This window comes from Gopherus flavomarginatus, chromosome 9 (genome assembly GCF_025201925.1).
Source record: "Gopherus flavomarginatus isolate rGopFla2 chromosome 9, rGopFla2.mat.asm, whole genome shotgun sequence".
NCBI classification, from domain to species: Eukaryota; Metazoa; Chordata; order Testudines; family Testudinidae; genus Gopherus; species Gopherus flavomarginatus.
The window spans coordinates 52,027,966-52,055,907 of NC_066625.1; the positions used below are offsets into that span (position 1 = coordinate 52,027,966).

At 50.6% G+C, this 27,942-nt stretch overlaps 1 protein-coding gene across 2 annotated transcripts in view; it reads left to right on the plus strand.

Moving 5' to 3' along the window:
- The window catches only part of ZNF609 (zinc finger protein 609), a 111,959-nt gene that overhangs the window by 47,134 nt on the left and 36,883 nt on the right, over positions 1-27,942 (plus strand). Inside the window, exons 1-2 of one of the 2 annotated variants that reach the window (XM_050967426.1) lie at positions 22,382-22,402; positions 25,830-26,055. In XM_050967426.1, coding sequence (XP_050823383.1) covers positions 22,400-22,402; positions 25,830-26,055 — 229 coding nt within the window. In that variant the 5' untranslated portion in view covers positions 22,382-22,399. Of the gene's footprint in view, positions 1-22,381; positions 22,403-25,829; positions 26,056-27,942 lie in introns of those variants that run through there. The other variant, XM_050967425.1, reaches the window with a different exon arrangement.

Here is a 27,942-nt window from a genome sequence, read left to right on the forward strand (position 1 = left end):
GTATTAAAGATCCCAGAGGACTTCTGGGGGGGGGGGGGGGGTTTCCTGTCCAAAATGTCCTGCTGTGGTGTGGACTGGCTGCTACCCTCTACCCAGAGGTGACTTCATTAGTGTGCTGCAAGTGGGCGATCCTCTGAAGGGGCTAGAGAAATGCAAGCTCTGATTTGGTCAGCTGTGTGGGGCTGGGGGTGGAGGGGCAGTATGTTTGCATCAGGGCTACGAGGCAGAAATGTTACACCTTTTACAGTGCCAGCCGCCTCCAGGAGCGTTAGCCCAAGGCCTTTGTACACTGGGGTGCTGCACAGTCTTACGCGTGTGCCTGGTAGAGCTACCCAGTTAAAAGAATAAGCTTCCTGGCTGGCTTAGTGGTCAGTCATCTGCACTGCCCAACTGAAGAGCTGGATTTGGTCCTTGGTGCCTGTGCCCAGAGGGCTTGGAGTGCTCATTCAGGGCATCTGCCGGGGGTGTAAGGGGATCTTCATTGCTTGATTCTGATTGGGGAGGGGCACTGCCCAAACCACAGCGGGCTGTCCCGTCCCCCCTCACCAACTGGGTGTAACACTGGCCTGTGCCTAGCACAGAGGAGCCCTAGCTCTGACTAAGCACGGGGAGTTGCTGGTAGGATTCTGCAACCACTGGCCTGTCGCAGTTGTCAGGGGTATTCTGAGATCTCTAGGTGCAAAAGAGATTTTGTAAATGACATTGTTTGGAGGAAGCTCATAGAGGGAAGTATTCAATGATGGAATTATCTCAGAGCTGGTCGAAAGTATAAAGACTGGAATCCAAAGAAGACCAGTCACAGAAACCACCATGGACCAAGCCAGGCCCTCAGTAGGGATCACAGGACAATAAACATTTATGTGGGACTCAGTATTGCCCAGGAAGGATGGTAATATGGCTGCCTGTTTAGTTCTAGGGCTGTGAGTTTATCTATGGATGGGGTGTCTCATACTGTTACACCAGAGGTTTATAGACAGGACAGGTGGATTATGCCACTGAGCAACAATAGAAAATCTCCCAGCCAAACCACTTTATAGGCACCCTCTACATCAGAGGTGTTGGACAAACTACAGCCCAAGGGCCCCTGAGCTCCTGGCCAGAGAGGCTAGTCCCCGGCCCCTCCCCTGCAGCCACACCGCTGTGCGGGCAGCACTCTGGGCAGCAGGGCAGCACGCTTCTGCGGAGAGAGCGGCAGCGTGTCTAACTCCAGCTGGGTGGCACGGCTGCCAGATGTTCTGCTCTGAATGGCATGGTAAGGGGGCTGGGGCGGGGGGGGTTGGATAGGTGTGGGAGTCCTGGGGGGCCTGTCAGCGGTCGGGGATGTGGATAGGGATCAGGAGATGGGGAACGGGAGCGGGATAGGTGTGGGGTCCCAGGGGTTTTCAGGGGGCAGGGGTGTGGATAGGAGTCGAGGCAGGGGGTATGGGGTGGGTTCCCGGGGGGTGGTTGGGGCGGGGGTGCCCGGAGGGGACAAGAAGCAGGAGGGGTTGAATGGGTTGGAGGTTCTGAGGGAGGCAATCAGGAGGTGGAAAGTGGGAGAGGGTGGATAGGGGGTGGGGGCCAGGCTGTTTGGGGAGGCACAGCATTACTTAGCTGGCCCTCCGTACAGTTTTGCAACCCCAACATGGCCCTCAGGCCAAAAAGTTTGCCCACCCCTGCTCTACATACTCTGGTGCTGCAGTTTCGAGTGCCATAGAAAAGCTTACAAACTAACTACCCAAGCTGTAACCCTTTGCCTACAAGGCAGGCTGGAGTATTGGTTCAGGGCACTTGCTCTGAGGCTAGGGTTCTGCAGGCGTGGGGTGGTTGGTTCGTGGAGAGCACTGCTGTGCTATTTATGAGAAGGGACCAGGACTTTCCAGCTCTGCTTAGGTGCGTATTAAACTGGACGGAGGCTTTGGATCCAGGTGGACTGGTGAGTGTGGTGCTGGAAGGTGGTGACTCAGCCTGGTTCTAGCCTAGTCCCCGATCTAGTCCAGAGCCACATTGAAGCACAGTTGCAGCACTCCGCTGTGAGGCCTGTGTAGACAAGGCCTAACCTTCCACATAGCCTCTTGGACAAGTTCTGTAAAACAGATGCTGTTATTAGGAATAAATTCTCTGACCTTTCTGGGGAGGGAGATGTTCTGGGCTGGGAAGTTTCAATATTGAGCTTTGTCTGCTGGTGGCCCTCATAGGGCTAGAGTCTGAGTGAGGAAAAAGGGGGTCCCTGGCAGGGGCATGGAACCTTTCCCATTTCCAAGGAAGGATGGCTCAAAACCCCAGGGTGCCAGGTGGGAATGGGCCACCTTGCAAACATAAGAACAGCCATACTGGGTCAGACCAAAGGTCCATCTAGTCCAGTATCCTGTCTTCCGACAGTGGCCAATGGCAGGTGCCCCAGAGGGAATGAATGGAACAGATAATCAAGCGATCCATCCTCTATCACCCATTCCTGGCTTCTGCCAAACAGAGGCTATGGACACTAATAGCCATTGATGGACCCATCCTTCATGAACTTACCTAGTTCTTTTTTGAACCCTATTATAGTCTTTGCCTTCACAACATTCCTCTGGCAAGGAGTTCCACAGGTTGACTGTGCATTGTGTGAAGAAGTACTTCCTTCTGTTTGTTTTTAAATCTACTACCTATTAATAAGAGAAAGGAAGAGATTAACCCAGCAGTGAACTCTGCAGCTCACCTCAGGAAGGCAGGTGCTGGGTCAGAGCATGTACATTAAACAGATTCCTGATGCTTTCTCCCTTGCGGGGCAGTTGGGCTTTGCCTAAATTGTAAGGGCTGGTCCATCATTCAGGCAGGACTGGATTCCTTGCTGCAGCCTCTGTTGCTAGCTCTGAGCCCTCAGTGTTTCAGGGTGAGTCTGCAGGTTTAATTGTCTGTGGAGGGACAATTAGCTTGGAAAGCCCTGGAGAGCCAGTACTCTCTCTCCGACCCTTCCCTCCACACCTCTCATTAAGGGAGGAAAGCCAGTCTGAACTGAGCACAGGTATCTGGAGTGCGCATGTGGCAGGAGGGAAGCTGCAGGAGAAAACACACAGCCAGCAGGTAATTAAACCAAGCGTTTGCTCCTTGTTGACTTTGTCTCTCTGAAAAGCTCCTTTCGACAGTGGAGAGCAGCTGTGTGCAGAGCTGGCAGTCTCTGCAGGGGTCTGCTTCTGTCTGCAGTGGAGTGCTTCAGCAATCCAGCAAGTTGCACTCACCTCTCTGGCACTGAGGTGGTTCTGCCAGCCTGCCTGAGGTACTTACAGTGCATCCTGCTGGTACTCCCTAGCTGTGCCAAGAGCCCCTGTGTTTACTCCACAGAACTGGATTTGGAGCAGAGTGCTCCAAGAACAGACGTGCCCATTCAGGGCTAGGTGCTCTCAGACGTGCTACGTGGACATACTCCTCGGTGCAGCCTCCTGGCGTCTGCGTGTATCTTTGGGCTTAACCTGAATTCAGTAGTGCGAGCTGAATGCAGTAGGTCTCTGGTAAGGAGAACAGTACCTGGCCGATCAGTGTGTGCTGTTGGGAATGTGTTTTGTACTAGTAGTGGGAGGGCTTGTCAGGCATCCATTTGACACCTTGGAGCTGGGTTTATAACTGGCCAGGGACAGATGAATTGCAGCTGATTTTACATGCAGAACAATGTTTGGTAGGGTAGGGTCTCATACATTTTCCTCTCAGTTCATTCAGATCAGGTCAACCAGTGAAATCTATTGCACTTGAGGGGAGACTCCTCCTCTGCAGGGCTGTTTGTCCAGTGGTCTGTCCCCTTGCACTCAGATGACTATCTCTGTATCTTTGTCTGGCCATCTTGTCTAACAATGGGACTGCTGCTGGGTTGGAACAGAGATATTGTTGGTGTAAAGGTGCTTAGTTAAACCTGAAATGAAAATTCAGGTTTCAACTGGGAAAAATTAACATTGAAAAACAGCTCAGTGGGGTGCTGGGGGAAGTGTCAGACTTACTGGTTATTAATGTAGCAGAGTCCTTGTCTTATTTTAGGGGGTGATGGTTAGAAACTCGCTTGGTGAAGTTCACTAGAACACAGCCACATTCCCTTTTTGGTTTGACTGTCAACAGCATCACTGTTGGTGCACCCTCTTCCACATCAGTTATACATGCTGTCTGAGTGCATATGTATAGCCCCGGTGCTTGTCTTCCAAGATACAGTGGCTGCTGTTCAGGACAGCATGTACCAGCTGTTCTTGTCTGGGGGTATCTGACATGCTGTTTCCCTCTAGTTAAAATAGGAAGTGGCTATACTATTGTGGGTACCACTGTGTGGTATTTCCTGTTCAGCATGTCAGAGGTCTCTGTTTAATGACTGGTAAGTACTGATTTTTTGATGGAAACTACTTACTGTCTCGTTAAAAATGGGTGTTAAGGGTTAGGCTTCAGCTCAGTGCGAAGTGGAAGAGCTCTCATTTTGAAATGTTTGTTTACATTCTGTGACTGGTGACTATTCTTTGGGTGTCCCTGGGTTAGGGGGTGAAAAGCTGTAGGAAACTTTGATTTGGCTGAAACCAAACTCAAACTTCTAGTGTGTAGGTATTAATGGAAGCTGTTTAACTGCCCACCTTTGTTTGTGGCTAGTCTATCTAGACAAGCGACTTAAACTATGTCCCTTGAAAAGAGCAGCCTGGAGAATTTTGCAAAGCAGCCACTCTAGGATTTAATCCATTGATTTACAGCTCGCAGACAGGAAGGCACTGTGCCTTCTTAAAAGCCTGTGCTTTTAATCTCAAATCTGTTCTCTCCCCTTAGACCTGCTAGAAATGCATCCCCCTCATCTCCGCTCTTCACTGCAGTCTGGTTGAGTAGGCAGTCTTCAGATAACAGGCCCTTGATAGGGTGAGCTACAGCCTGCCTTTGCTCTAGCTAATTTATTTCCCCACTGACACTCAGCTTCCCTATTAGCAATTGATTCTGCACAGTTGGGCTAGTTGGACTGTTGGTGGCTGTCAGTTGTTAGCACTAACCCACTGCATTGGCTGGACTAGTGAGACCCCCTCAAGCACTGAGCAGTGTTTAGTTCCCTGCCCCTGGGATTTCTGTGCAGTGCCTAGGCACAAGCTCTGTACTTGGTGATATTTTCGTGCCCAGTGTTGCTGGCAGGGCAGGTAAAGGAGAGCCCCTTGCCAGAAGGATTGCTGGGGGCCTGACTCTCCAATCTGCACAAATCCAAGCGTAAGGGAAGGTGTTTTGCCCTGCATTATAATTTGTGTTGTGTGTGTTAGATTGGCTGTGTTTAATACCACAGCTCCAGGCAAAGCTATAATGATCGATCGGGGCTTCGCTAAATAGATTGGTACCGTAGGAGTGTTCATTGCAAAGCAGCATATCAAACCCCACCTCGCTTAGTGCTGGGGCCCAGCAAATCCTGTGTTTCTGTGTGTAACCGTCTGCCTGCACAGAGCTCTTCAGCCAGGCCAGCTAAGTGAGACCTGTGGGGTTCTGCTGAACATATGATGGCTCGCCTGCCCCGTCAGCTACTCTGAAGGCACCAAGAGAGATTTGATCTGAAAGGGAAAATGGAGAGCCTGGGCCAGACACTTGGCTCTCACCTCCTGAGTCTAGGGTTTAAAGCCAAACTGATGTTACATGATATGAGTTTGTTGGTCTCAGCTTAGGCTCTGGTGGTCAAGTCTCTTGAGACTCCCCCACCTCTGATTTAAAGGTAGTCTAGGGCTCTGGGGCTAGAGGTATGGCAACATCTGCAGGATGCAGTCCTTGAGACTCCCCCAGCTCTGAGCACCTGGGCTGGAGTTAAAGGTCCTAGCTTCCACAAGGTGATGTTCTGTTGTAACTCTTCCTGTGGGGGAAGAGCCTCCTAGTTCATATACACAAAAGAATGAAAATGCTGAACGGGCAGGCAGCAGCCAGCTGCAGTTCATAGGCAGGGAGCATGTGCAGCATGTGAACTCATGTCTTGTAACATGAGGCAGGAGGTGTTGTCCTGAGAGCGTGGGGGATAGAGACACATTGATCTGATTCAAGTGAACAAAACTACCCAAAACCCACCTTGAAGAGAACTTCCCACCCAAATCGCTCATCCTGCCACGCTGCAAACCTTCCATCTTCAGCAGACAGCAACCAAAGCAAAATGCCAAACCAGCTGGCTGGCTATCCGAATGCTGCTGTGAGTGCAGCAATCTACAGCCATACAGCCCCCTTCTCCCTTTGTCTCTGGTCATTCTATTCGCAAATATGTGCACCTCGCACCCTCCACCTGACTCCTGTGGACATGTGCCTGCCTGAGGAGATCAATGTATTAGCTAAGGCATGGCAGGGGTGAATAAAGAGTGATCCCAAGATGTGCTAATTGGTATGTAAAAATCATGTTCCTTTTTGAAAAACATACATTCCCGAGCAGAATCTGGACCAGGGACAGAGGTGCTGGAGTGCTGGCTGGAAGGCGTGTCTTGAGGGATGAAAGAGAGAGAGGTGTAATGTGCAAAGTGTCAGGGAGCTATTCCAGGTATAGGGCACAGCCTGGGAGAAGTAGAGAGTCCGTTGGAGAAGAACACAGTTCTTTTGAATTCCAGCCCTCTGCTTGCTCTTAGAACACAGCTTCTCTTAGCTGTGTGTGGCTGTATCTGGAAGCCACACTTGTGTGGGGTATGCACAGGACTCCCCAGTACATCATGTGATTCAGCTTATATGTTGCTCACCCTCCTTCCCTAATCTCCCAGTCGATCAGACAGAGCTGGCTTTGTGACTGGAAACCAATAGAATCTCGCCTGGCAACTTGAACAGAACCTACAGAGAGGAAGAGATAAGAGCAAGCGGGCAGCCTCCTAACTAAATATACAGCCTGCAAGGACTGGAACGTGCAAATCATACCAAAATTTGGCTCTTTAATATTTAATAGATAGAAGGAAGATGTCTTCTCTCGCCTGAGGGATAAATAGATTTGAAATGCCTTCTAGACTTCACCGCTTATCGCATCTGAAATACACACGTCTCCCTGCAGCTCAGAAATTATCCATCTCCTCGTTCCTAGCCATATATGTATATGATGTATGTGTAAAATACCTTTCAGTATGTTCATGCTGCACCTGCACAGTGTGCTTAGAATTCTTCATGCACAGAACCCAGAGGAAATCTCTCTAATCTGCTTATAGATCTGAAGTATGGGGTTCACACATGGTGTCTGTTTGGGGAGGGTGCCTCACTGTCTAAGCTGTCAGGCTGAACGTGGATATCAGGGGATCTCTTATCGCCCATTAAAGCCAAATTCCCTTGAGTGGGTGTCATGTCATAGGATCTCTGCCAGGTGACCTGGGAAAGACAGCTTTGTTCATGAGGATTTATTTTAAAAGTCTTTTTATTGATGTTTTTCTAGCTGTTCTAAGAGGCATCAGTGTTGAGCACCGGTACTTGGCACCCGATGCCCTAAAGCCGCCAGTCTACAAACCCTTGAATACATGTTGTTTTACCCAAGGGCTATCAGATTTCTTCAGCAGGGAAGCCGTATTTAAAATAACCCGGCTAACCAGCCTCCCTTTGTAAAGTAAAATAATACGTCAGGTGGGGGATTTTCTTTTGTCCTCCTCTCCTTGGGGTTTATGCCCCCAGGTCCAACCACAAAGGTATGTTGCTTTACTGTGATACCACAAAAGCAGTTTCAATGGGGTTCTGGATCATGGTTATGATGTAACATGGAAACTCTCCGAGGGTTCCAGCAGAGAATGGTCTTGCAGAAAAGCTGCCAGACAGAGACTTGGGATTCCAGCATCAATTCCGAGCCCTGTGCATGAGCTTGGGTAAATCACATGATCACTCAGTTCTCCCTCAGTAAAATGGCAGTAATAATCCTTCCCTCTCTCACAGGGAGGGTGAGGATAAATTCACTAGTGCCTGTGAGATGCTCAGCTGCTGTGGTGAGGGTGGGGTGGGGGGGCAGAGAAGCCCCAAGATACAAGTAGATCCATTCCGCCAGTGTATTTTAGGATTTGTCCATTGTTCTCTATAAATGGTTAGGTGACGGGGGCTATTCCTTGGCCCAGCAGATTGCACGGCCATGAAGTTTTGCCTACCTTCCTTCTGAAATGCTCCCTTTCTTAATTCCACCCATTTTCCCTATTTACCCCCTCCTCGCATCATCCTAGATAATTCCCTCTCTCCTCTGGTGTTTACATCCTTCCTGTGGTATAGATTAGGATCACATCTCCACTTAGCTGTTGCTTAACCAAGTTATCCATATTTAGCTCCTTTAATCTTCACTTCTAAGTCAATCTCTTCAGCATCCTCATTATTTTTGTTCCTCTTCTCTGAACTCCCTCAAATTCGTCAATATTTTGGGTAATGAGGGGTCCAGAACTGAATGCAGGTGCTGTCTCCTGAGAACCCCCTGGAGCAGGGCTGCTTGTTCTGTGCTGTGATGCTCAGATTGCGTTGGCCTTCCCTCCCCAGTCTGTCCCAGCAGTGTTGCTTTCTAGGTTATTCCCACCCATTCTGTCTATTTCCCCCCAGATAGAACATCCTGTTATTTCCAGCCCTAGATCCTGGTCACTCTAGGTTTCGATAGACTCTATCACTGTTGGCAAATCTTTGCAAATTAAACTGCGATTGAGGAGTGCTTGGCTTGGCGGTACTCTTTGCCACCCCGGATCCTGGGGCCTCTCTGCGCTGGTCCAGTTGCCTGGTGCAGACTGCTCTAATCCGGGCCAGCTGCCTGCAGCCTCAGTGGTTTCTTGTGGGCTGGCAGAGAGGAGAGTTAAGGCATGGGGAAGTGCTAGGCATAGGGCTAGTCTGCACTGGCAATGCTTTAACGTGGCTTGTATGGTCGCGGCAAAGCACTGGGAGAGAGCTCTCCCAGCGCTGTAAAAAACCACCTCCACGAGGGGCATAGCTCCCAGTGCTGGTGCACTGTCTATACTGGCGCTTTACAGCACTGAAACTTGCTGCACTCAGGGGGTGTTTTTTCATACCCCTGAGCGAGAAAGTTGCAGCGCTGTAAATTGCCAGTGTATGCAAGCACATAGTCTCTTCCCTGGCATTGGAGCTAGTGCCAGCAGCTCTGTGCCAGCTGAGGCTCCCCCTTGGCAAGGGAGATTCTTGGGGGCTGCTTTGCACTCGTGGTGCTCCACAATGGAGTAGGTGTGCAGCCCAGGGCTACGGCATAGCATCACCTGCAGGTGTCATTGATGTACAGTTTACTCCCCCTTTCAGATCGGGAATGGAAACAATAAGTACAATTGTCCCTAGCCCCAACTCCTGTGGCTCCCCATGTGCTACCTCTCCCCATACATGCCAGCTCTATGTGTCGCTGCTCAACATTCGATTTAATCCTATCTCCTGTCCAAGTGATGGTGCAGAGATCCACCTCGGTGTAATATTTCAGCACACTCTGTATCAAAGGCATCTTGAACGCCACATACTCAGTCCACTGCATTCCCTCCACACACCGATTGGATAGTTCTATCAATAAAAGCAAACAGTGTCTGGCAGACTGACTTGATAGCCCTCAGTGCAACCTCTTGCTCCTGGTGCTTTTACTCTCTGGAAATCTAGTGGCCTTTGTATCTGCAGTTATTTTACTAGGAGTTGGATTTACAACAGAGAAACAGGACCACTCTTCATGTGTCGAGCCAAGTTTGCTATTCCCACATCAGGCTTCCTTCGGCTTCTGCAGCTTAGGAGGCAGGACCAGGCTGGTCAGTCGAAGGGCAGTGGACACAGGCTTAGTTCCACTTTTGTGAGAGGAACTCCCTGCTTATCTTCTCTCCTTGTCTGAAGACCAATGTTCCACTCTCTCTTCTCCCATCGTGTTATCTCTGCTGTTCTATGTCACTTCTCAAGACTCTAGTAATGGACTGAGTTCATTAGCTAGTGCCCTGTGGTATGGCCCCTCGGGCTGACTTGGTTGTATTGCAGCTATCCAGGGATCCAGATTTGTAACTAGTAAGACACTGGGCTGGATGGGTAAGGGGCCCCGTGGAGCAGTTGACCGGTAGGTCTGACTGCAGGCCAGGTGGTAGGCTAATCATGGCTCCTGTGTATGGGATGGAGCTGGTTCTTGGCCCATTTCTTAGGGGACGTGATCGCCTCCCCATACACTATTACCTTTGGCACTAATTGTCCCCCTTGTAGGGGGTGAGGACTCCAGCTGGGGGCGGGGAGTGGACTCTGTGGTGGGGCCAGGGATATGGGGATCCCTGAGCGCCTGCATGGCGCTAATTAGGCTGTTGTGCAGCTGTGCAGTTTACAGGGAACTTAGGTCGACAGACTTGGGCTAGTGGGGCTCAGGCTAGTGCTCTAGACATAGCTGTACAGACAACGCTTTGCAGTTGTGGCTCAGATTCTGAGACCTAGGGAGTGGAGTGTCCTGCAGCAGAAGGGACCCGCCTTCATTTGGTGCCTTGTAGCTGTAAATGCTCAGAACTTGTAAAGCCCCCAGTTAGTGCCCTCTTCTTCCACCAGCAGGGCTATGCTAGGATGAACCAGCTGTGGCTGAGCAGCCTGTGTGCTTGGCTACACTGGAAATTTCAAAGTGCTGCTGCGGGAGTGCTGCCGCGGCAGCGCTTTGAAGTGTGTGTGGTCGCGGCGCCAGCGCTGGGAGAGCTCTCTCCCAGCGCTGCACGTACTCCACCTCCTCATGGGGTTTAGCTTGCAGCCCTGGGAGCCGCGCTTCCAGTGCTGCGGCACTGTTTAGACTGGCTCTTTACAGCGATGTATCTTGCAGCACTCAGGGGGGTGTTTTTTCACACCCTGAGCGAGAAAGTTGCAGCGCTGTAAAGTGCCAGTGTAGCCAAGGCCAGAGTGTGTTGAGGCAGGCTGATCAGGGCAGAGAGAGAGGGTTGTGCTGTGTTCTCTGTAACATAATGGGACCCAGAACTGTCTGTGCGTACAGAATGTCCAGCAAGCCCTGCCCTGGTCTAGGAGTTATCTGCGTTTGCCTGTGTGTCTTTTATACCCTGTTAATCCTGATGGAGATTTGCAGTTCAATTTTGGACTCTTCATCTCCAAAGAGCCAGCTCCTTTTATAATCCTGCCCGTACTTAAAAGGGTGCTGTGCTTTCTCTGTCTGCTTGAAGGTGAGCAGAGCCAAGAGCAAGGTATCTGCCAGAGGGGCGGTACTTTCTGAGCAGGGCTTAGGAGGGGATTTGTGCAGGATGCTTTAATCATGGCAGGAAGCCTGCTCCTGGGGAAGAGCAGCTCTGTGTGTTTGCCTGTTAGCTCTTTAACTGGGGTCATCGTGGAAGCACTTATAGAGTGTAAGGGGATCGGGCTTTAACTTTCTATTCAAGCGTATTATCCTCCTCCTTAAAACAGAGATTAACTGCTTTCCTCCCAGCCTCCCAGGAGTTACAGGATTACCAGCATTTCTTCACTTGCTGACCAGTTGATCTGCCTAAAGGAGATAGTAAGCCCTGTTGTCAAATGCAGCTTGTCCCTCCAGGTCAGAGGGACCCCAGTTCCTGGTGACAGTCAGTGCCTGCTTCTTCTGGAGTTAGCTTGGTGACCCCGTGGTGCTAATCGCTGTACAAATATGGAATAAGAGTGTCCATGAGTAGCTTACAGTCCTAGTGACCTTGCAAGGTTTCAGCAATGCAGGGACTGTCTGGGCCACCTGGAGTTTGGGTTATCTGTTGTTTGGCTGGTAACTTTCTGTTGGTGACCACAGAGCATTAGCGCCCCTCCAGCGTGGTGTAGATGAGAGAGGCTGGATCAGTACGAGTGGAAGGATCAAACACCCTCTGGAAACCCACCCCTAACTTTCTGTGAGATTCCAAAGCTACCAAAGCCGTTGGAGGAGCAATCAGTTTGGAGCTGGAGACATTGACCAGAAGGTTCTTATAAAATTATCTAGAGCAGGGGGTTCCAGATGTTTTTCCCAGAGGCCCCTATGCAGCTGCACTAGGCCCTGTGGCCCACTATTAACACTTCTGGAGGAACGTTATTAATTTAATTATTACAAACATATGAATGATACATACCAGCAGGGGGCCAGTACTTACAGATTTGTCTTTCCCCTTCTGGACTGCAGCTTGAGGGCAGGTTCCACCCCTCCTCCCACACAGCACTGTACCCCACTGATGCCCAGCACCCTTCCCTTGCAGAGCCAGGGGCAAAAGCCCTGGTCTCATCCCCCCCCAAATGAAGCCGAAGCTCCATGTTCCCCTCTTACTGTAAGTTAGGTCCCCCTGGCCTCTGCCCCCCAGGGATGCTGGTAGGGGGTGGCTGAAGTCCTTTGGTGTTGCCTGTCACCGGTGGCAGCATGGCACATTCCGCTCTGCCCGGGACTCCGCAGCTCCAGCTCATCCTGCATGGCCCGGTTCTCCTCCAGCTGGGGGGAGATGGGGAGGGCAGAGAGAGGAGGCAGAATCCATTACCCAGTCAGAGAAGGGGTTCAGCTCAGAGAGCCCCAGCCTGGCCATGAGGGCTCAGCCACGCTCCAGAGCAGTGGGGATGAAAGTGCAGGTAATGGTGTGAGATGCTGACAAAGGAGCAAGTGAGGCTGATGCATGGTGTGTGTGTGGAGAAGGCATGGGCTAGTTACACCAGAGCGAGCAGTTGGTATGTTGGGGGAACCTTGAAGCTGAGGAAGAGAAACTTCAATGTGGTAGATTTGAATGGGGAGCCAGTGGAGGGATGTAAGAAGTGAGGAGGTGTGTTCAGAGCCGCAGGCAGTGGGGGTGAACTAAGCTGCATGTTGGCTGGCTGAGGAGATCAGAGGGGACAGGGTGGGGTGTTGGCAGAGGCTTGCATGGGTGTAATTGATCAGAGTTTACCAAGCGGTCCTGCTGCGCTGCACAAGGGGGGCTAGGCTCCAGCAGAACTGATGGCAGACTGGCTGTGCAGAGCTGAGAAGGAGGGAACAGTTTTACATAGTGTCTCTGCACTTCAAGGATATGTGCCTGCTCCCTTGTCAATGGGAGGTGCTCAGCACAGTGCAGGCTGGGTCCCAGGAGTCTACGTGTTGGGTAGCCCTGCACTGATGCTTGCTGCACTGCCTCGTCGATGGCATGGAGCCAAGACCTTTGTTTCAAGAAGTTCTTCCTTTAGCAGTGTGTAGTGCATGTGCCTGCCTGGGACTCCTCCCCTATTGCCAAACCTGAGTGACTCTAGGAGCAGCGCTGCTGGGTTGAGTCTGCTTTGCCCCCTTGCTGCTGCAGCCGCACAGTAGTAAGGGCAAGTCAGAGAGCTCCCAGAATTCGCAATGAAGCGAGTAACCACAGTAAACAGCAGTGATCCCTGTGTCCACTAATAGACCTGCTCTGCCTTCAGTGTCCCCATGTGGTCAAAGCACCAGGGCACAGCCTCCTTGCTGGGATGGCAGCAGGTATCTTTCCATTGTAGTTCATGGCTACGTTGGAGCAGACTCATTCACGTTTTAATTTGATAAGCAAGGGAAACCTCCGGCACCAAGGTGAGTTCTGGCTGAACCTGGAAGCCAAGAGGTGCTCCTATCTCCCATCAGAAACAGTCCCCTGTTAGAACTCTCCTCAGAGCAATGTGAGTTCTTCACCAGCCCATCAGCTGACTGCCTGCTTCGCTGAGGATGTGTCTGCATGGGGAGTTATTCCTGATTAACTCCCTGGCTGGATGCTCTTAATTCCCCACTCCTGCTGCTGTTCTCAGCTTCTTCTCTTGCCTGGCAGAAGATCTCTTCTGTTTTTAGGGTGATGGTGTGGTCTGATCGCTAGAGCTGGTGACATGATGTGAGCATTGCTACCATGGGTTCTATCCCTGGCTTTATTGCAGGCCCTTACACTAGGGAAGAGTTTGTGCTTTGACAGAGTCTATCTGGTGTTCTCAAAGCATTGCAAGCGGTGAATTGAGCCTGTCTACACTGCAGGGGAGGAACTTATCTCCACTTTCCAGCCCAGAGAGGGGAAGTGACTTTCTGAAGGTAACAGCAACTAAACAAGGAATATAGGTGATTCGCTTTTCCCCTAGTGTAGACATGTTTAGCACCATTTAAAAACATGTTAGTTGGTCTCTAGAGGAGCATAGTCAACCAGGACCAACCAGCATTTTTAGGAGTATTAAGCCCTGTCTACACAAGGTATAAAGGTTTTGTTGTTTGAAAACATTACGTTATGTTTAAACACATTTGTGAACTTCCTAGTTTAGCTGGGGCCAGTGAGTCAGTGCCAGAGGCAGGGATAGAACCCAGATTTTCTGGTCCCCAGCCCTGTGCTTTTACCTTAATCCTAGCCTGCCTCTCTAATAGAACGTGTAACTGCTAGGAAGTCTCTGAACCTCTCTGCTCACACCCACACCCCCATCCATTAGAAGGTGTGCCTGCATGCTGGGAATCACCCCAGAGGATGGACACCTTCATGTTGGAGTGGCCTAGACACTGTGTCCAAGGACAAGTAGTGTGGTACGGGGTGGGATCCGTCATATTGCCACCCCACTGCCAAATCACAGATGGGCAGCTAGAGTAGAATCGACTGCCTGTGCTAAATACTGAGCTGCTCAGGGGGTCCTACTGCCTTTGCCAGGCTATTTCCTGTGATCTTTTAGTGGATGCTCGTAGGTAGGGGATGGCCCTTCCCCCACCCCTTCATTCAGGTTTGAAGGGCTTGAGAAATCGTTGGGTGGTACAAAGGGGCCGGGACGAGGAGCAACAGGATACAATGGAGAAACATAAACTTGATATCAGGCAAATCTGCCTGCTGGGGGGATGGTCTCCCCATGGAAGGAGCTGGAGCCCCTCCCCCTGGGACACTTGGAACAAAGAGAGAGAGACGGAGTGTAGGGTGTTGCCACAATCCAGCACTGGACGTGGGCTGATGCCTGGAGGATTGAGTAGGTCTTCCCTGTCTTCAGCTCGTGGGGTTGATTCTGGCAAAGGACAATTGTTAGATTCCAAATTCAGAGGAATCGGTGGCGGCGGGTTTGGCTGTTCACATCTGCTCCACACCCTCAAGGGAAAGCTCCAGTGAAACTATAACTCGGTACATGCGCTTGGAGAAGAGCTTCCAAGTCATATGGGCATGGCCAGGGTTGTTCCCCTTCCAGCTGAGGCAAGGGCTTCTGTGAGACTAGGCGGGCAAGATGGAGAAATGCTGTGAAGCTGTTGAAGCAGCTTCCCTGCTGGGTAGCAAGGGGTCACCGTGCCAGGCTGCAGAGTGCTGTCTGAGCTGAAGCAGGGATGTGGCTGTCACTGATTTAGAAGCATTTGATGCCTGATCCAGTCAGAGAGTCTTTCCACTAACTCCAGGATTGGACCCTTGGCACCAGCCGTTCAGCACTGCTGACCCCAGGAAGTCCAAACACCCGCCCCTGACAGTTGCACACTGGTTGGGTTATAGTTAACAGATGTGTCCCCCAGTGTGACCATGGCGCTGTTCCCAGTTGCAGCCAACCAGCCCAGCAGTCCTGTGGCGCGATCTCTGGCGAGGACAGTGTGACACTCACGCACGCAGGTGAGATGACGTTGTGGAATTGCTAGGAAAGGGTTTGGGTTTTGTGGTTGCCTCATCTCCTACTGTTACTGCTAAGGCAAGTTTTCCAAGGTCTGATCCCAGCCTCCTCTCAAAATGTCTTGCTGCTTCTGATGAGTAAGAACATTGGGTTCTGGTGAGGCTATTTTCCCCTGGTCTTGTGTTGCGCTGCCCATGGTATGGAGCCTGTAAGATGGGCTTGGATTGTCTTTGTTAGTGTATCTTGGGGTGGTGGAGGGGTTCTGCTTTCCCTTGGGAAAATAGAACTGTTTCCTTTTGGAGTAAGAGGAGGTTTCTTTGAGAGTAACTTCCTGTGTGTGTGAAGCAGCTTTGGCCAGCTGCATCTGCACAGTACAGTCAAGCAGTTACCTCTTCCTGGGGCATGCACAGAGAGAACTCTGTAGAATGGGTGACTGTGTTGTGTAATGGTTATTAGTAGAGGCCTGGGAGTCGGGAGTCCTGTGTTCTATGTCTGACTGCCACTGACTTGCTGTGTGACCTGCGGCAACTTCCTCTTTGCCTCAGTTCTCCCATCTGTATAATGGGGATAATCCCATTCCCTCTTCTAAAGTCCTTTGAGATCCTAGGACTAGAATGCTACATGTTAATTGCAAGCTGTTTCTTTTTGTTATTAAGGTTGTTAGTGTGAAAAGCTAAGTCTGTCCTAAGATCTCGTCCACTCCTGCTGCTCCTAACATGCTCGGAAGGGGTTGCTCTGCACAAGTTGGCAGAGCAGGGCTCTAGGTGTGCGATAACTGTCTGTTACAGCTGATCTCTTAGAGAGCTTGTCTCCAGAGGTGAGCTGGGGCTCTCAGATGAGCTCCTAGTGAACAGATGTGCAAATCATCAGACTCACCAGGACCATGGGCACAGAACTAATGGCCCTTCTTGTGGGCTGTCTCTGTAGAGAGATCTTGGAGACTAATCCCTCGTTTGCAGGTGGCCTATCTGAGGAGGGGTATTGGTGTGTGTAGAGCCAGCAGGCAGTGCTGTCTAAGCTCCCACCAGTACCAGCTGGGTGAAGTGGAGGGTTATGACTCCCTTTTGCATGATAAACAAGAGCAGAGTGTTGTAGAAAGAAGGACCCAGGGCACGACAGAGGGAGCTCAGCAGGAGGTGGGGATAGGGAGAGCTGGGGAAATGAATGCAGTGGGGGAAAGACCTTTCCAAAACTCTTCAAAAGCTGGTGAGCTAATTCTTGTGCTTCCCTCCGAACCAGGCAGAGGATGTGAGTTGTCAGCCTGGTGGGGGATGGAAAATACAAGCAACCTCTTGCAGGCAGGGCCCTATCATCATCCATCAGCTGCAGAGTTAATGGCCTTGTTGATGGGAGATGCTGTGAATGTCAAGCAGTCTGAGGGATTCTGGGGTGAGAACAGGCAGTGACAAGCACAGTGGGCAGACTTCATCCAGCAAAGCCTGTGCCACAAGAACAGACACAGGAGCAGGGAGGCAGAGACTGAGCCTAGGTTCTGCAATAAGGTTTTTCTTTCTCCCTCCCTCAGTTTTTAAGGGAAACAGCCAGGTTCCCAGGTGCAGTGCAAATCGTAACCATCTGGATTATGGAGAAGCTAAGCTCCCCTACAGCACGCTGAGGAATTCAGAGCTGGCACGAACACTGCTTGTGCTCTACCTGCTGGGAAAGAAATCCTGACTCCTCCCCGTTCATGTGTTCGCTTCTGCTCCCTGCTCAATGCACTCGGAGCAGAACATGGCAGGAACTGGGGCAAGTGCCCTGGGTTCCGTGGTTGCGGTGTTGGAGCTAGAGCGAGCTACCGGCACTCATTGAGCAGATTGGGTCACTTGTTGTGTTCTGATGTCTATTGTATTCATTTGGAGAGCAATATTGAACGTTGCTCCTCTTGTGCAGGTATTGGCATAAAAACGGCACTTTTTCTCTGACTCTTCCTTGCTGTAGTGTTTACTGCTTCTTACTACGGAAACTATGATCCTCTTTCGGAGCAGCCACAGTGAAATCTGCAGCCCTTACAGACTCTCTCTTAACAGGCTTTGTTGCTGTTCAGTCCAGTTTTTAAAAACTGCCCTGGCGCTCCAGCATTGCTTGTTACAGATGTAGCATAGTAAGGATATTCCTTACAAACTTGGAACATTTAAAAACTCCTGCCTAGCATCAGAACTGTGCGTGCTTTCAGAGTTCATAGGAATGTCTTATCCTTTCTGGAATCTTGCTAAGTTCTAGGCTCATGGTGGTCTTGTGGCAGTGAGTTCCACAGGTTAATGGTGTATTTTATGTGTGTTTAAAATAAGAGGAATTTTTAAAAACACTTCCTTTTTATTGAATGCCCCATTGCTTGTATATTGAGAGAGAGTAAACAAACACCAGATCTATCTTTTCTGTGCCATTCATTATCTTGTATAACTTCTCTATTTGCTCTTATTCATCTTCTCTCTGAACTAAGCAGATCTACCTTTTTGGTCTCTCCTCGAAGGGCAGTCCCTCTAGGTCTCTACTACTCAGAAAATTATGACAATAATTTACAAAATTCACAGCACTGAAGCTTCTCCATTCTTATAGCAAGTAAATGATAAACTCTTTTAGTCGTGATAATTATATTTAAGGTTTCTGGCTTTATACTTAAGCTGGAATTTACTGAGAAGATCTTTCATTTGAGGAGTGAGGAGAAACTAATTCTAAAACAATAGTTTACACCAGGGTGACAAATCTGTCACTTTTCACTCATGAATCTCTCCACCCCATCCCCAGGGGGGATGGGAGACCATCAAGAGCAGTGTATGAAATGCCAAGAGGAAGGGGCTTTCCAGTTATCACCTCTACCATCATGTAGCCAGCAGGGTTTCCTGTCCTTGTGGATCATGCAGAACTTGCGTGGCTGAAGTCCCAGTATTCACTGTGTGCAGATGGTATAGATTTGGGGATGTAAAATGTATGTGCAAGAAGCTTGTGATCTGGGCTCACAGTGCATAGGGCTCTTCTGTAGGCATGGGTGAAAGTGTTCACAGCTCTGGCTAATAGTGAGAGCTCTTTTCTCTCTGAATATCCCCGTACCATGGGGTGTGAGAGATCTGCAGGCACTAAGCACCTCTGCAGGTTGGACAAGTCACTGCATCCTTCTGTGCCATGGTGCCTCAACAGGGTTAGCATCAGTGATGACATTTCTCTTTTCGGCTGGGTCAAAATAGAATATTACACTTGTCAATCAGTCCGTGAGGTTTAATGGCCTCTGCGTGCATGGCTTCCCAGGGCCACGGGTTAGCCTGCCTCCGTGATGAGTTCTGCAGTGACTGCACCACTGCTATATAGTCAGGAATGAAGGGTACATGAGCGCTCCCAGAAGACACCGTACTTCACTGGCATTCTGTGGTGCTGACAAGCTTTGGTTGGCTGCTTTCTTGTTAGGATCTGGTGCTATTCCAGCTGCAGAAAAGATGTAGCCAGAAAACACTAATGAGGATTTATTGCACTCACATTTAGCTCCATGTAGGGGTAAGGTGGTTCTCCTGGAGTCTTTTAAATACTGCTTTGAATGATCTGTCATGTGCCTCCCAAGTGTGTCAGATGTCCTCCCTGGGATCTGACTTCAGGGCTGCCTGGCCAAACCTGCTAGAGTGTACTCTAGAGCACGTAGGCAGCGGAACAGGTGCCAGCATTGAGTCTTCTGTCTGCTGAAGACCAACGTGCATTGACAATATCATAACATATCTTGATGTGTTGATAAGCAACGCGGAGGTCAGGCTTGGAGTAGACTCTGGTTCCCATTTGAGGTTAGTGATGATACCATCCACAGTGAGTGGAGCTAGCACCTCCTAGAAGACAGCCGTGTATGGAAGATGCATGTCGCCACACAGTGTGACGGTCTGGGCTCTGAAGTTCTCATGGCTGGCGATATCCATGGGCTCTAAGGAGGAGTCCCCATGTCTGGTGGCATGTGAGCTCAGTGTGGAAGCCTCCAAGCACCTCGGTTTGGATATCACTGGAGCAGTTGGTCAGTAATAATTGCTGCGTATCTGGAGATGTTTGAAACTCCTCTGACAGTGAGAAGGGATGCGAGTGCTGAGGCCCTCTCATCTCTGAGCCAAGATCCAGCAGTGCCTTGCACAGTGAAATCACTGCTTTAGCGACGCTCGTTCAGTCTGGGCCCTTACATGTAATGATGCTGGGAATCCATAGAGGGGCTGTCGTCTGAGCTATGGTTCAAGCTGCTTCTAGGCATTGTCATCCTGAACACTGATATTGACTCCTGAACCCCACCTGGTGGGGAAGTGGCAAATACAATTCCAAGTTTCCATTGGTTGGAACATATGGCACTGTGCATTATATATGCATGGGCTGCCGGGGCTGGAACGGGTCATACAGTGAGTTCAGTCTCCCAGATTGTGTATCTGAACCGGTCCACTTGTTCAGGAGTGTGATCTGGAGAGACTCTGTTCTCCCCAGAGCACCGTGTTATCTGGAACCTCAGGGGTCTGGGGTGGGGTGGGGGGTGCTTTTCTATGCTGTGAGAGGCAGCGGTGTGCAGGTGGCCGGCCTTGCTGCAGGATCTGCAGATTGCTGCTCTGGCGGGACCGGATGGCTGTCCCTCCTGGTGAGGGGCGGAATGATTGCAGTTCTAGCATCCTGCCTGGAAAGAACCTGCATCTGCCTTTTGAATTGCAGCTTGCGTGGTGTTGATGGATTGCGGCATGTTATTGATGCCTCCTCCTTGTGGTCTGATGCTCCAGCAGCACGGGCAGCGGGTGTCTCAAAGCCGTACCGTGTTCTCTGTGCTGACAGGCTGCTTGCCCCAAACCTCCCCCTCCCAATCTCTTCACCTGAGTGTCACTGCACACCTGCTGCTCCTCTCCTTTCCCTTGACTCCCTCATCCTCTGCTCTTTTCTTTGCATATGGCTGATCCCCCTCTTCGCTACACTCACCCAAAACAAAGATTGTGGAAGTACGGTGATGTGTGCCACCATCCCATTGTTCACTGTGCTTGTGTTTTTCACCCTCCCCCTCTGTCTGGTCTGTTTAGACAACATTGTCCCAATGTTTCCTTGGACTCCCTGGTCAATCTGCCTGTATCCAGCTGTTGTCTCTTGTATTTTACTTAGTCCATAAGCTCTTTGCAGCAGGGGCTGTCTCTTTGTATTGTGTTTGTACAGCACCTAGCACAGTGGGGTCCTTTTCCATGCCTGGGGCTCCTGGGTGTTATGGTAATACAAATACTAAGTAATCATGTGCAGTTTAGGATACTCTCTGATCTTTGCTCTGGCCCCGTCTGTGTTAGGAGACTTGCAGATGCTGGCTAGCTGGTAGTGATTGGTATGTAGTGGCTCACTTGGCTTTTGCCATGTTTGGTACTCTTCTTGGAGTCGGAGGACTCTCTGAGGTTCTCTGTCGGTGAGGAGAGTAGGTCATGTTTAGAAATGTGTTAGCTAGCACCTTTTACCTAAGTGGTTTGGCACACTACTGTAGCCAGGGGGTTAACACATGTTAGCTGGTGTAGTGCTGACCACAATCAGCTATCTCATTTGAAAATGTGCTAAACTCTAGTTATACTAGTGTGTTAACATGTATTAACACTACCTGTGTTTCTAGTGTAGACATGGCCCAAGTTTCTTCACTGACATATCTCCACTGTCAGAGGTCTCAGACCTGTTGCCCTGAAAAGTGCCATCACACTGCTCACTTACTGGTATTACCAATACCTTTAATGTCTGATGCTATCAAGAAATTTCCAAAATTGGCTGGGTCAGCGTGATGTCGGGGTCAGCTGTTATAATCCAGCCTTGATGCCAATCCTGTTTGATTTCTGTACCATATACCTCCGTTTCTCCAGGTTTAACTAACTGCTGCTGTGTGTACTGATTAAGATGTGCTGGCCCTTTAATGTGAATTACCTTAAACACCATACAGTAACATGGCTGCTGGAGGCATCTTGGCATGGGCTCTGGATGGCAGACAGCTGACTTCTGTGCACATCCAGAGTTGTCTGGCCCTCCCCAGCACCTGGCTGGGAGTTCCCCTTGCAGAGGGGTTTGGCATGTTGTCTGTGTGTGGTGAGCAAGGCTGCAGAAACAGCACCACTTTGCACTGGTAGCGTGGTTCCAGCAGCATGTCTACTTTGAGCTCTAAGCCTGCTGCCAGGGAAAGGTTTCAAGACCCCTCCTTAATCCCCCAGTCCTGTTCTAAGATCTCTCTATGATCCTTGCAGCTTCTCGGGGCTGCATTTTCTGTTTTGTTTTCTCCATCCAGCAGCCTTTGTGTGATTTTTCTGGGTCAGCTGTGTTAGACTCTTGTCTTAGTCACCAGTGTGTGCCTGATGTTGGAGAAGAGACAGGGCTCTGGTGTTGTAAACACAAAGCGGGTTCTTGATTGTGGCTGGTGGACAGACACAGACTCTACCACTCTCTGGCTTGCACTGAGGAGTGAAACATATGCTGCACGGCTATCACTTGGGGACTGTCTAGCGCCTTGGCCCCAGGAGAGCAGCCGTTGAGCCCACAGACATTAATAGCTTTAGCCTCAGGACCTCCAGCAGGCAGGATAATATTAGTCTCACTGTATAAAGGAGAACTGAGACAGGCAATGTTACATGGTTTGCCTGAGGTCACACGGGGAATCTGTGGCTGAGCTAGGAACTGAAGCCGGATGTGAGTCACATGCCGTGAAGCCTGCATTAGAGGGCCTGCAAGGTCTGTTATCTGCATCCTCACTCAAAATTACCAGGAGTCTGGAGGGGGCTTTAAAGTGGTTGCTTAAGGGGTGTGCATGTTGGACACTACCTAATGAGCATGCTTCCTGCTGCCAGTCTTCCTGCCTGGAGATCTGCGTCTAGCACCGGACTGGCTGGTGCTGAAGTGCTGGCCTTGCGGTCGGGGTTTGATGTGACTAGCTGAAGGGGAGAGAAGCTTCCAGTCCTGGCTTTGCAACGCCTGCTGCTTGCTGTGCACTGTGGGGCTGGCTCCAGCTGTATGTGGCTCTGAGCCTGGGAGGAGATTCATGGCTAGTGACATCGCTGTGCTCAAGAGGAGGACTCTGTAATTACTTCCCATGGTGAGACTAATAAGTGCCTGGCTCCTTCCTTTCCCACATCACTCTCTCTGTTCACAGGCTGTCTGCCTGAGGCTTGTGTAGTGACCAGCAGGCCAAGCCTCTCACCTTGTGTTGGGCTTAATAAAAGATGCAGGATGAAATGCCCCGTTGCTGGGAGGTAAGACACAGGTGTTAGGTGAATTCAGGGATTGATCTGTCTCCAGCGCTGGCCCACTTCTCAGCTCTGTTCCAAATCTTTCCAGGACCTGGCTACCTGTCTGCCAATCGCTTTGCTGGAGGGAGGCATACTCTCTCTCCTTTGCCTTTGTGGGTTTTTCTCTTCCCCCTAATCTAAAGCTGCTGCCCCTCCTGGTTTCCCTTTTCTCCGGACGGATGATAAATAAGGCTTCATTGGTTCCAGTGCAGAGTGAAATATGAAATCCCATAAAACCGCCTTGCTTATTAGATGGGTCTCAGTGAGCTGCTTATTATGCACTGTGGCATAACGCAGATTACAAATGTGCCCAAACGATAATTAGCAGAGCTGGAACTGTAATTAAACACGCCTGTGCTGCTCTGTGGTTTCTGTTGCAAAGTGGAAGGAAGCTGAACGGTTTCAAAACCCACAGGTGCCCTTCCTTTCCTCAGCCACACAAACAAGCGATCAGCCACTGCTCCCAGCGCTGACTAGCAATTGACGCTCAGGGCTGAATGCTTCCCTGGGCTGAATGCTTCCCCGCCTGACACTCCGTTTCTGCTAGTCCTGCAGCTGTCAGCCAAGTTGTGTCAATTGCACATGGTTCCTCTCCAGCTATTTCACTGCAGGGGACTGGCGTTAATTTGTAAATGGATGGGAGTTGGAGGCAGTCCCTTTGCTTGTGCTAGGGGCTCAGGGGGAGGGGTTTTCTGGAGTTGTTCGTTTTCTTGGGCCCTAGTGATTCCCAGGGACTCATTGTTTATGTGGGATTTGCTGAGGTGCCGAATGAGGTCCCCCTCTGCACATGTGGCTCTGATCTGCCCCGGTGAGGATCAGTGTCTCCTCTTGGGCAGAGGAAGTATGTGGAAGGCAAAATTCTTTCATCTCTGATCTTTCAGAGAGAACAGGCCCATGGGCAGCGCCAAAAGGGGCTTGGACAGCACAAGTGCTGGGTGTGGCAGTCTCTCCAAAGGGTTGCCTCAGAAATGAAGGCCAAGGACCTGGATCCTGAGGGATTTGGTGCTGTCAGCAGAAAGCCAGGCCTGCTGTCAGGAGAAGCCCACTGCCGCTGAGTGGGGAGAGACTGCAGCTCAGTTACTGCGGAGGAAACCTTGGGGCTGTCTTTAATGCTTATCACACTGGATTCACTTCGATGGGCTGTCCAGAGGAGGGGGGGACAAGGAGCTGACTGCAGGCCAGCGGTGCTTTGCCCTGTCTGCTTTGGTAACATGGGCAATGGCAAATCCATCCACCTAGCTTCTCCTGCCAGCATGTGGCGAACTACTATGTTTTACCCTGGTGCTGCCCACTGCCTTAGAACACCCCTTTGCCTCCTGCTCCTCTAGCATCGGTGGCACAAAGCTTGGCCTGCTTCTGAGGATTCAAGGGGGCTTTGCAAAGTGCTGGTTGCTAATGGAGTTGCAAATGTCCTTGATGTGGGGCTTGAGTGTGGGGAGGTGCGGGAACTCAGGCCCCACAGCAGAGGTCGTGTGGAGTGAGGCTGGGCCTGATATGGCAGCCGAGGTTCAGTGTGTGGTCTTGTACTCCAGCTAACAGTTTCATAAAAAGGCAGGCTTAGTAAAGGTCTCTCTCTGTGACAACAGGCAGCTAAGGATAACGTTTTGGTAGCTGTTCAGGGACCAGAATTTGTCTCAATGGGAGTCTGAACATTTTGTGCCTGTTGACAGTTGAGTGCCACAAATAGCGATGACTTTACAGTTGGTAATGCCGGTACGGCCATCCTCAGCAGGCAGGGCACCTTCTGGCAAGCAGCTTGGAGACCTCTTCTTCTTCCTGCCTCTCTGGAGCTGAGGACAGCAGGCCGCCAAACTTCCCATGGTTCTAGCTCCAGGGCTGTGCCAAGCAGCAGGCTTGCAGGGGCATCTCCTGGCTAGTTCACTGCTGGATGCTGTGGTGGTGTGTCCCAACTCCTGGAGTGGCTGTGTTGCAGTTTGTGAGCTTGCTGGTGACTTGCACAGGGGTGGTTTCCTTAGTGTCTGCTGCTTTGAGCTGCTCAGCATCTTATCAAGATCAGAAACCCTGCCCCCAGGGAGGAGGTCAGAGCACAGCCCAACCAGCCAGCATGAGTAGTGCTGCAAATCTCCATTGCAAGGGTACGGTTGGGGGGCTGATTCAGTATGGGTGGGAAGGCTGCTTTAGCTGTTGTGGGGGTGAGAAAATGAGCTACACTGTCTCGGCACTGGAGACACAGGCTATATACTGAAGCATTCCTTTGGCTGGCAGTCTGGACAGGGCTCTAAAATGAATCAGCCTTCTGACTTTTCTCCTCTGTCACACGGTGCTGAACCACAGAACGTCAGCTGGGGTGACTTTCTAACCTGCTCAGCCATCTCAGCAGGCTGCTTGCATAGCTGAGAGGCTGTGAGCCTGGTTTACTGAGCTGGGGGGTTGAGGTGGAGAGAGCCATAGGGTTTGTCTGTACTCTACCCAGTTCAGCTGAGTTCTCTGCTTTCCATGCAGACCTACCCCAGCTCTGGCACTGAAGAAGTGACTTTCATGTGTGAGAGAAGCAAGATGGCTGGGTTTCCTCTTCAACATGAGAACCCACTCAGTCATCCCAGCAGGGCTCTGGTGCATGGAAGAGGTGTAGGGGTTAGTCTATAAACAGGCAGGGAGGTTGCTGGGGGTCGATCTGGCTGGGGTAAGGCCATTGGGGTGGAACAGGTATCTGAAGACTACCAGCTGCCTCTCCTGCCTTGCCCCAGCCAGCCTGGCAGAATTCTATGATTCCTTCCATCAGATCCAAGGCTGCTTTTCCGGGTGTTGACGTTCCAGCAATAGCCAAACCAGATCAGTCTCCAGACAGATTGACTGACTGACTGACTGACTGACTGACTGACTACGGGAGACTGGGAATCCTGTGCTGGAAAGACCTTTCATCCTTGAAAGCAGCCCAGCCAGAGGCACTCCAGCAGGGCTGACGTCTGACAGGTCTCCAGCTGAGGAACATGGGTGGGGCCTAGACTCTGTTTGTAAAATGATGTCCTGGCAGTGGGTTGTAGTTTATAGGCGTATTGGGACTGGAAAAGACCTATTAAGTCCTAGTCCTGTGATAGAGGATGAGTGGGCTGTGAACCTGCTCCGAGCAAATAGGCCAAATGAGAGAGTGGCAGGAGGGGGGCACCCTGATTTGTGTTTTCCAGGAAAGCGGGACAGCCTTGCTGGTGTTTGCTTTCTCCTCGGTGCTCTCCCCTCCCCAGTGGTCACTGGTGTATTTCTCCTTCCCCTCAGATGGAGTCTCCGATCTCCACGCCTGCAGTGTTGCCCTTGCATCTCCTGGTCCCAGTTGTCAATAATGACATCTCATCGCCATGCGAGCAGATCATGGTACGCACTCGCTCTGTGGGGGTGAATACCTGCGATGTGGCATTGGCTACCGAGCCGGAGTGTCTGGGTCCTTGCGAACCTGGCACCAGCGTCAACCTGGAGGGCATCGTCTGGCAGGAGACGGAAGATGGTAAGTGCCTTTGGAGAGCTTGTCTTTCTCTTCTACAGTTGGATTGTTGTTTGTCATACCATTGTGTTTATTGCCAGATGCGCACACTGCCACATCCCCAGCACTACCCTTTGAGGGCTAGGAGGGGGTGGGGTATTCTTGGAGGACTGTAGCTGAGATGGAAGAGGTTCAGAGGGCATGTCTCAAGGGTCACTTCAAAGTGTCAATCTATACAGCAAATCCAGTAACAGTAACAAGTGTGTTCCCTTAGCCCAGGGGTTGGCATCCTTTCAGAAGTGCTGTGCTGAGTCTTCATTTATCACTCTAATTTAAGGTTTCGCTTGCCGGTAATACGTTTTAACGTTTTTTAGAAGATCTATTTCTATAAGTCTATAATATATAACTAAACTATTGTTGTATGTAAAGTAAATAAGTTTTTTAAAATGTTTAAGAAACTTTATTTAAAATTAAATTAAAATGCAGAGCCCCCCAGACCAGTGGCCAGGACCTGGGCAGTGTGAGTACCACTGAAAATCAGCATGTATGCCATAGTTTGCCTACCCCTGCCTTAGCTCATAGCCCAGACAGGGAATGGAAACACTCAGCGCCCAGTAGTGCTGTTGTCACGTGAATTAAAGCGCATAAAGAAGGGAGCGTACCAGGCTGCCTCCCTCTTTCAAACTGAGCTTTGTTCATGTTCGTGAATCTCTCCCAAGGGCGCACGTAACCAGCGAGGCAGCAGGAGGCTCTTGCTGAGTAACTGATCCAGTCAAACTCTCACAACAGGCTCTAGAGGATATCAGAGTTCCAGGCTAAAGGAGCCTTTTTCTGCTGGGCACTGATCTGGTCTTGTGCACAAGGCCTGGCTTTGTGTTCCCAGTTGATGAGGGTTGATGAGGTTTAGCTGCTATTGGACCCCTGCCAGCACCTCTGTCCCAGGTTTTTAGAGAGCGCAGAGCATAGATCTCTCCAGGTGTGAGAGGCACAAACCTGTGCTCGTCCCTAAAGTTGAGACCAGTTGTCATCATGAGCTCTCTCCACAGCACAGTGCCTCTTTAACTGCCTCTGTGGGAATTTGTAAATCTGGAGGCCACGTGGTGAGCACAGGCCAGAGCAGTGTGTGCGCGGCATCCTGGTAATGCTGTGGGTGAGTTCAACTTCCCCTCAGCTGCCATTGTTTAATGGGGCAAGGGAGGGTGCTCCAAAGGCAATGCAGAGGTGCTTAGAGAGGAGAACCATTGGCGAGCCAAGGAAGTGGGCTTGGGCAAGCAGACCTTGCGAGGCCCAGGATGTGCATTCTCCTCAGGCCGGGTGCCAGGCTGGCTGAATGATGGGATTGGCATCACCTTCTCTTTGTGGTCTATTCCTAGTCTAGAATTACTATCTGTGTGCACAGGAGCCAGTCCTAAGGTACCTGCCTTTTTCCTGACTCCCTCTGAATTGGCTGTGTGCAGTGCTGGGGATTACTTTTCCAGGGTCAGTGTATTGAAAAGATCTGGAAGCAGATAGCCCACTGCTGTGTTTCCTTTGCATTTGCTTGACTCAGAAGATTCTGGATTTGCCTTTTTGAAAATGTCTTTGTAGCTCATGAAATACAGGGGCTATTCGTGTGAACACCCACAAAATGAACGTTGAGTGAATGTCTCACAACTAGTTACTGAAGGAAGCACCAGAATGTGGCTCCTTGTTGGAGACTCCTCAGGCTTCAAAATTGGGTTGGAGAGTACAGAAGACCATCCTTCCCTATGAGGCCATGGCTACACTGGCACTTTACAGCGCTGCAACTTTCGTGCTCAGGGGTGTGAAAAAAACACCCCCCGAGCGCTGCAAGATACAGCGCTGTAAAGCCTCAGTGTAATCAGTGCTGGGAGCACGGCTCCCAGCGCTGCAAGCTACACCCGTAGAGGA